Below are 9,201 nucleotides of genomic sequence, written 5' to 3' on the forward strand. Positions count from 1 at the left end.
TAGCTATAAAGTTCAATTTCATAAATTGAACATAAAAACAACACAACTAGTTGAATCATCTGCTACAAAGTCTTTAGAACAAGTTATATAAGTAATGTCCAATTCGCTAACCCACAAGCAGTCACATACCATTAGTTTGTAGTCATCAGGCTATAAGTAATTATCCAACAGGTAACACAAAGAAACAAAAGATAAGATATGACCAAAATGAAAGATGCATCATAAAAGGACAATGCAGAATTGAATTTCAAAAACCTGAACCGCGGGCCAACATGACATTTCCTGAAACATAATCACCATAGCATAACATCCAGACTGCAGGAAGAATACTTTCACTGCAGAACAACATAATCTGTTCTCAATTGGCGCGGCTTCTGATAACATCAAGGCCCATCTCAGTCGGATCAGTCGCTTGCAACTCCACCTGGATTCCATCCAGTTCTCTCTTGAATCTATCCTTGGAGCTTGCATAAAGCATCTTATTTCTGACTCTAGCGATGTCAGGGGACCTAGATATGAAACCAAGGAAACAACCGAGAAATCATATAGCCGCAACCTTAAAGTAAAAAATAGATATCAATTGTCCCAAAGGGAGGTTTACCAAGCAATGAAGAAGATCTTGCTTTTCTGGCAGTTCTCCTCAGTCACGAAATCAAAGTCATATATAGCATATCTGCATTCATCTGTAGGAAGGCTGGCAGCGAAGTCCTCATAGGCCAAAGTGGGTTCACCAAGCTTATCGACGATAACCTGCTTCTGCTTCTCATCGATCTTGAAGATGATGAAACGGTAAGTTCTCTTGGCCTTCAACTCCAAGAACTTTAGCTTGCAGTCATCGTTCACCGCCATTCCAGACGCTGCGTTGGACTGTTATTTCGTAGACACAACATATGCAAATGACTACAGCCGCCCAAGCAAATTCTTCCTTAAAAACTTCATTTTTCAGCTTTGCTACGAGAACTCAAAGAAAATTGAAGGTAGGCAATGGATCATTGACTCAAACCAAAGATTTGAGTCATCCTTCAACCCGAGAGAATAAGGTATTAAACGCATATTGGATAATTCATCCACATAATCCAGAGAATAAACGTGATCCAACACAACAGCATGGATGCCGGGCGAGCAGAGACGTGTGCACCGGATCAGATCCGGTGCACCTCATCCAGAAAGACAGTATGATTACCAACTCCAAGATCGGTGCATTGAACACCATAAAATGACACGGCACCGAAAGGGGGCGATCGTTGAAACCCTAAAATTAGAAAGATCGAGAAGGCAGGAGCAACGACATACCATTTTTCAAGGTGGCGGCGATCAGAGCGAAATGATCGGGGGAGAAAACCTTTGGGCTGTAGCCGATGAGAGACAGGGGCTCCGAGATCAGAGGCGCGCGGAGATCGCCTCTGCGATGGGAATCTGAGATCGACACCAAAGAGAAACAGGAGCCTCTTTTATTGTGGAGGTCGGCTGAGGAGCCAATTAAAGCACGACTTCTTTTTTCGGGTCGTTCCCCCTTTTTCTTTTAGGTACAATACACCGTGACGGGCGTCACACGCGACCCGATACAAAGTGAGGCCCGACACGTTCCCTTCTGAGCTCGGCCTTCGCTGGTGCCAAAAAACCAATAATACTCTTCCCGCAACGCTTGTTGTTTACCCTCTAGTTAGCGGCCTTGTTGATTGGAGAGCCCGCTGGAGCCCAATTTGGGTCCACCTTTCTTATCTCTTTAAGATTCGCGTGACGTTCCGAGAACAACGGTCTCTATTCTCTACCTCGATGAACACAAGTGCTTTGTGATTCACATTCAATGTTGTGACCTGAAAAATAGAAAGCCCTGCTATTAGCCTATACAAATTTTCTTTTCCATCTTTTCATGTCTCTAAGAATATTTTCTCCTTTTTTTTCCTATCAAACTCGAATATTAACTTTGATTCATATTTTTTAATTATCTAATATTTTGATTTAAATCTTACCGTTAGAAAAAAATATTATTGACGTCTCCATCAGCACGATATGATCTTGATTTGTGTGCAAAGAATTATCTGAGATAGAGTACATTTTCTCTAGACTTGTTATCTGCATAAAGGTCGAGGTCAGAGGTAGCTTCCAGAGTCTATCCCTCCGATGCTTACGTCAGTACCGAGGTTTTCCCCTCTCTAATCTAGAGTTAAAGATGTATTTTTATACTAACCTTAAGGAAAAAGAATATCTCTAAAAGATTCTACAAGGGAGGCAATTCATAATTGACCCGAGCTACCCCTTGGACTTTCAAAAATATTCATACAAATATTTCACAAGGGAGGCAGTTCGTAATCAACCTAAGTTGTCATTAGACTTCTTGTAAATATTTTATATGAGAGGAAGCTCGATAACTACCTGAGCTACCTTTTGAACTCCTATCTACGTAGGTAAAAGCGTATTAGCCTTATGTGGCATTGATGAGGTAAACGATGGTAAGTTGATTTTATATTTCTTATCATTTATATCATCTTCTCCCAAATGTATGCTTCGAGATTTTTGAGGTTTGAGGTGTATCATTTGGTTTTTTTTTTATTTAGGTCAGATTTTCATGTGTTTTGGGCATACTTTGCCTTATACCTCTGTCGTAGCAGGTTTTACTTGGTGCAAGTTAGATTTTCCTTAACTCGTGCACCTCGGGCACCCTTTAGCCTAATCTTCCACTATAACCCTTTTTTTTTTTTATGCAAGTTGAGTTTTCCTAACTCAAACATCTTGGGCGTACTTTGCCGCGCACACGGGCGCTATTGCAGAGACATAGAATATCACTTGACAAAAGTATGTCTCAAAGACTCCTGTAAAAAGGGCAAATATGAATAAGATATACTATGCCTCTACAATAGGGTATATCATATATGATATGTTATATATCATGTGTGATGTAGTGCATGCTATAAGTATTACGAGTACGTCTCAAGCAGATCCAGGTTTAGAATACTAGAAGGTAGTAAAGTGTATTCTTAAGTACTTGAGAAGGACTAAGGATCTTTTACTGGTATATATGGAGGAAGTAACCTCAAGATTGAGGGTTACACAGACTCAATTTTCTAGTCTGATATTGATGATAGCAAGTTGAACTCAAGGTATGTGTTCACCCCTAAATGGAGGAGTAGTAAGTTAGAAGAGTTCCAAGCAAGACACTATTGTTGACTCGATCGCTAAGATGAAGTATATTGCTATGACAGAAGCAGCAAAGGAGACAATTTAGATGAAAAAGTTTATCACTGATCTAGGAGTCATGTCAGGCAACAAGGAGTCGATTCCCTTATATTGCGACAATAATGGGGTGATTGCTTAAGCAAAGGAACCCAAATCTCATCAGAAGTCCAAGCACATTTTGAGGAGGTTCCACTTGATCAGAGGGATTATAGCCCATTGTAATGTAGCAATTGATAGAGTTTCATCCGAAGATAATATTGCAGATCCATTAATAAAGTCGTTGTCTCAAATTATTTTCGAGCTTTACCGGAATCTGATGGGGATCAAGCATGTGGGCGATTGACTTTAGGTCAAGTGAGAGGTTACTAGTTAAAAGTGCCTTGTAAACCAATCATGTGAGCGGTAGCACATGTGATACGTTGTACAATCTCTTTTTGTTAATATTAATAATGATACTTTTGTAGAGAAATCTAGGGACGACATCACATGTTCAACGAAAGAATGAAAACAAAAATCTCAGATTTCCATAAAAAGGTTTCATCGTCGTGCGAAGATTGGTACGTAAAAATCCGCAAAACTAAAAATCTCGTGTGAGATAGTTGTGTTACCTAGGGAGATCCTATATCCCTAAAATCCTACAGATCTATGGGAGAGGATGAAGGAGGTCAACTGTCTTCCTCTCTAGCGGTGATCCATACGGTAGAGGCTACAAAGACGCTCATTGAATCATTGCCTAAATCTCCATACCTACTAGTTAAGGAGGATAATAAGAGGTGGTAGCCAAAAAGGCCTAGCCTATGGCCCTTTGGTTCTTTCCTATTTATAGAGGTCCATTATCAACTTAACCCTAATGGATCATGCCCTATTGGGTTCTAGATCTCCATTTAACTACCCAAGCCTCTTAGATTAGTGGGTCTCTACACAATAATCTCTCATTGGCTCTTATTGGATCTCATTTATATGATCCAATAATTTAGGGGTTTATTGGATATCCCATAAAATAGGGGCTCCAACGGATATCTCATATTCGAACCTTTGCTCATCGCAACACTTACCATATGTGTGTGACCCTCTAAGCCTAATATTGAGCTGGTCATGAGTCATTCTTGTCAAAACTCCTTCTGGCTCAGTGAACCATTATCTTCATAATAATTCACTTGACTCATTGACTATAGATGTACTAGGCTACTACGTCGTAGTCCCCATACGATACAAGAGAATCCAATCTTTTGGACTTATTTATCCTCAATTATCGTGTATCTATTGTCCCTCATCCATTTAATATCCCAAAGACTGTATATCGAGTATTGTGCTGTCAGACTCATACAGTTTCTACTCGAGTCTCGCTCTAATCGGATTCTACCGGAGAACTCTTCCTCTCTCAATTCGAATGACATTGGTCAGGGATTTGTTTAAGCAAGAACACATGAGATATTTCTCTCATGACACCAAGTGCGAATAATCCTCTATCGACACTCAATAGCCTTCATAAGGTTGGCTACCACTCCTGATGACCGATTATGCTAGATCTGGAACCTCCAGACCTATAAGTCTGGTATTAAAGAGTGGAGTACTCATATAGAATATCCTTGGTGTCTCAAGTCTAAGGATCATATACACCACTAGGATGCCGAAATCGTTGTTTGATAATAAAGCATCATCAACCATCCATTATTTCGTGAGCAAATCAATCAGTGAACTCATTCTCCAATGAGCACCTGCACTGTATCCCTAATGTCCCCACACAAGCAACTATGAGACTAGTCGCCTCCATCATATGTACGAGTATACAATATACTAGTCTGTTCGGTTATCTCAATGTCCCTCTCAAGTAACATATGACCATGATTGTTTAGGATCTGTGTTTAAAGGTAAATCGTTCTCATTATCGTGATCTCATCACGATCTGATTCCTATTGCATAGATCCATAAAAATCATAATATATATATGCATATATGCAATAAATAATATAAAGTGATAAAATATCAAATAATATAATAAGTAAAAAAATTGTGTATCAAGTCACACGTGCCATCACTTATGTGATTAGCTTATAGGGCACATATGACTAGCAGTTTAGACTAGTGAGATAGTTGACATCAAGTATGCCACGTAAGAGGTTTGTAAGAGGCATTTTTTTGAAAAGTAAAGATGTTAGCAAAAAATCAATAACATTCAGATTTTAGGATCTTTGAAAAAATAACTAAGATATGGATTTTTATCTTAATATACTTCCACTATTTTCTCGTGAAACACAATATACCCTTTGGCATGTGAATTAGAAATCTCCAACGGATTTCTAATAGGGATCATGATCCAATTCGCATCTTAGCATAACCTCGAGGGACCTAACCAATCACACTAAGCCCAAAAGGTTGGCAACTCTTGCCAATTACAACTCTTTGTGATTCTCATCATGTTTGGCCTCCAAACCATCATGGCCTTGAGGGACTCAACTAACCATGGTGTTTGGTTAAGTCACCACCATCATTATAAGATAAATCTGATTCAGTGATATACCCTCGAGGGACTTGACCAACTTAACCTATATTGAAAAATGATTACTACCTATAATGATGGAAGGCTATGTGGGTCAATCTAATTACCTCATGTTTACCAACTTAATATTATTATTAGAAGGGTTTTTAATTTGATTCAGTCTCATAGTTAGATATATTACGTTATACACATATATTTAACATATATTTATATTGCATGCAAATACATATACCTAGTAGGTGTAGAAATATATTATATTACATATATGCACAAACTGTTGAATCTCATATTTTGATGATGAAACCACTTGATAATTGTGTTTATGTTTTAATCTGTGTTTTGAGTGACGCTGGATGCTTCGATCAGGATGAGATAATTAAAGCAAGAAAAATCATGTTGGGCCGAAGGAACATGTTAGAAGATTGAACGTCGGGCCGGTGGATCGGTCAACATATCGACAGAAGGCTTCAGGCCGTGGACTCGTGCATTGAGCCAAGAAGAGCGGGTATTGTGCCAAGGATATCGGAGTTGCAGAGTCAATTGGCCGATTGGGTAATAGGCCGCAGGAGAGGACGATGCACCGAAGAATCGGACGAAGTGTCGAGGGACCAATGACATGCCGGAAAACTTGATTAATGCTTAGTATTAATTGTCTAGATCAAAGTTTTATTTTACATGTGCAGGATTAACTACGATGAAAGTGAGACATGCAGTAGGAGTTACGCCGGAGTCAAAACCATGATCACGTTGGGGGTTCGAGAGTTCGATGAAAATCCGGACAGTCGTCGGAGGTTTTGCAGGAACAAATCCGAGAAGTCCAGGAGCTTGCCAAAGAAGCTCGTCGGAACTCACCAAGAGGATCGTCGCAAGTCCAGGAGTTTGCCGAAAGTCTGCCGGAGCATCGCCGAGGGTTCGTCGGATGTTCACCGGAAGTTCGTCGGAAGAAGCGATTAATGTACCGGAGCAAATTGTAGTAAATGTCTTAAGAAATATCATAGTTAGCATGTAGATTAAGCTAGGAATGAGAGGTGATCCCATTAACTTAATCTTGGGACAATTGGGCCCTTGATAGACCTAAATTGGGCTGAATGGATCAACCCATTCGGACCAGAATTCCTGCCCGGCGATGGCACCACCAGGGTCGGTGGTGGCACCACCCAGGAGATGGTCTCCCAGGAAAGCTGGGCGGTGCAACCGCCCAGGTCAGGCGGTGGCACTGCTGTTAGGATCGAGAGCACTAAGAGGGGGGGGGGGTGAATTAGTGCAGCGGAAATCTTACAGCGATTAAAAACCAAAAGCTGCGTTCGTCCGATAAAAAATGATTTCGATATAAAAGCAGAATCACAGTGCAGTTTGCGTCTAAGCGCAGTTTTGCGTCTAAGCGCAGTTTGCGTCTAAACACAGTTTGCGTCTAAGCGCAGTTTGCGTCTAAGCACAGTTTGCGTCTAAGCGCAGTTTGCGTCTAAACTCAGTTTTACGTCCAAACGCAGTTTTACGTCAAAACGCAGTTTTACGTCTAAACGCAGTTTTGCGTCTAAACGCAGTTTTACGTCTAAACGCAGTTTTACGTCTAAACGCAGTTTTGCGTCTAAACGCAGTTTTACGTCTAAACGTAATTTTACGTCTAAATGTAGTTTTGAACCTTGAAAAGCGTTTTACGTAGAAAGCAATTTGCAGTTATAAATGGAATCCGAATGTAAGCGTAAACTGCAGTGTGAAGATCGTACGAAAACACGATTTACGTTTGAATGCAGATTCTGAAAGAACAGCACTTAGAACTTGTTCGTGAAAGCGCAGAGAGCAGTAGTAATGGAGGAGGTTTGCAGTAATGATAAAGTGCTCAAAAATAAACGCAAACCAGAGATTTAGAGTGGTTCGGTCAGCCTTGACCTACTCCACTTTTGGCTTCCTCCACCGACGAGGTTGCCGACGTCAACTAGCTGCCTTCCTTCAATGGGCGAAGGCTAACTGCCCTTTTACAGTTTCTCTCCTTTTGACAGGCTCAGGAGACAACCTTTACAGATCCTTTCTCTCCTCTCTTTACAACTCAAGACTTGAAGAACAGAAGGAGGAGAACTTTAGGACTTTACACAAATTTGAGCTCTTAGAATCACTGAAAAGATCAAGAATTAGGTGTGGATCTATATCTTTTCAGTGCTGAATGGGTGGGGTATTTATAGGCCCCAACCCAGTTCAAATTTGGAGCTCAAAACGATCAAATCGATCAAATCCCAGAATTCTGGGATCAGGCGGTTGCACCTCTTGACTGGAGAGGTGGCACCGCCTGGCAGAGCTCGAAGACTGAGCTCAGGCGATTGCTTCTCTCTGCCAGAGCTCGAAGACTGAGCTCGGTGATTGCATCACCTGGCAGAGCTCGAAGACTGAGCTTGGTGATTGCATCACCTGGCAGAGCTCGAAACTGAGCTCGGTGGTTGCATCACCTGGCAGAGCTCCAAACTGAGCTCAGGCTGATGCACCTCTCTGCCAGAGCTCGAAGACTGAGCTCGGTGATTGTATCACCTGGCAGAGCTCGAGACTGAGCTCAGGCTGATGCACCTCTCTGCCAGAGCTCGAAGACTGAGCTTGGTGGTTGCATCGCCTGGCAGAGCTCGAAACTTGAGCTCTGGCGGTGCTACCTCTTGGCAGAGGAGGTTGCACCGCCCAGTCTAGCTCGTAGACTGAGCTCTGGGCGGTTGCACCTCTCGGCTGGGGCGGTTGCACCTCCCAGCCTCGCAGCCCTGGCGGTTGCACCTCCTGGCTGGGGCGGTTGCACCTCCCAACCCCACAGCCCAGGCGGTTGCACCTCCTGGCTGGGGCGGTTGCACCTCCTGGTGCAATCAGGGTCTGAATGGTTCACTCCATTCGGCCCACTTTGAATCTTTTCAGGGGCCCAATTGCCCCAAGATTAAGCTAATGGGATCACCTCCCATTTTCATGCTTAATCATCATGCTAACTACGATTAACTCTTAGACAACTTCTGCAGCTTTGCTCCGATGCGTCAATCGCTTCTTCCGGCGAGTTTCCGGCCAACTTCCGTCGATCAACCGATAACCCTCGGTGATCCTTCTGCGGACATCCGGCATACTCCTGGACTTTGCGACGATCCACTTGGCGAGTTCTGACGAGCTTCGCTTGGCAAGCTTCTGGACTTCTCGGATCTGTCCTCGCTGAACCTCCGACGACCGCCCGAACTTCCGTCGAACTCTCGAACTCCCAACGTGATCATGATCTTGACTCCGGCGCAACACCTGCTGCTTGTCTTACTCTTATCGTAGTTAATCCTGCACAGTTATCTCAACACATAGATTAGACAACAAATGACAATTGACTTCATCATCAAAATCCGAGATTCAACAATCTCCCCCTTTTTGATGATGACAATCAATTGATAATGGAGTTATCCTTAACTCCCCCTGTCTATATGCCATAGTTGAGATAAGTCAACCTTGAATTCAAGACTAAGAATTCAAGTGACGTATTGATAAGTTAGATCAGTTAAACTTATCAATACTCCCATCATGAT

At 42.1% G+C, this 9,201-nt stretch overlaps 1 protein-coding gene across 1 annotated transcript; it reads right to left on the reverse strand.

The window, feature by feature from the left end:
- Positions 1–1,502, reverse strand: LOC103999811 (actin-depolymerizing factor 4). Its single transcript, XM_009421675.3, has 3 exons — positions 1,294–1,502; positions 602–867; positions 1–509 (listed from the first exon to the last, which is right to left on the reverse strand). Exons 1-3 carry the CDS (start codon positions 1,294–1,296, stop codon positions 359–361), a joined length of 420 nt encoding a protein of 139 aa, XP_009419950.2. The 5' UTR covers positions 1,297–1,502; the 3' UTR covers positions 1–358.
- Positions 1,503–9,201: the final 7,699 nt, after the last annotated feature.

Source organism: Musa acuminata, unplaced genomic scaffold (assembly GCF_036884655.1).
Source record: "Musa acuminata AAA Group cultivar baxijiao unplaced genomic scaffold, Cavendish_Baxijiao_AAA HiC_scaffold_1138, whole genome shotgun sequence".
NCBI classification, from domain to species: Eukaryota; Viridiplantae; Streptophyta; class Magnoliopsida; order Zingiberales; family Musaceae; genus Musa; species Musa acuminata.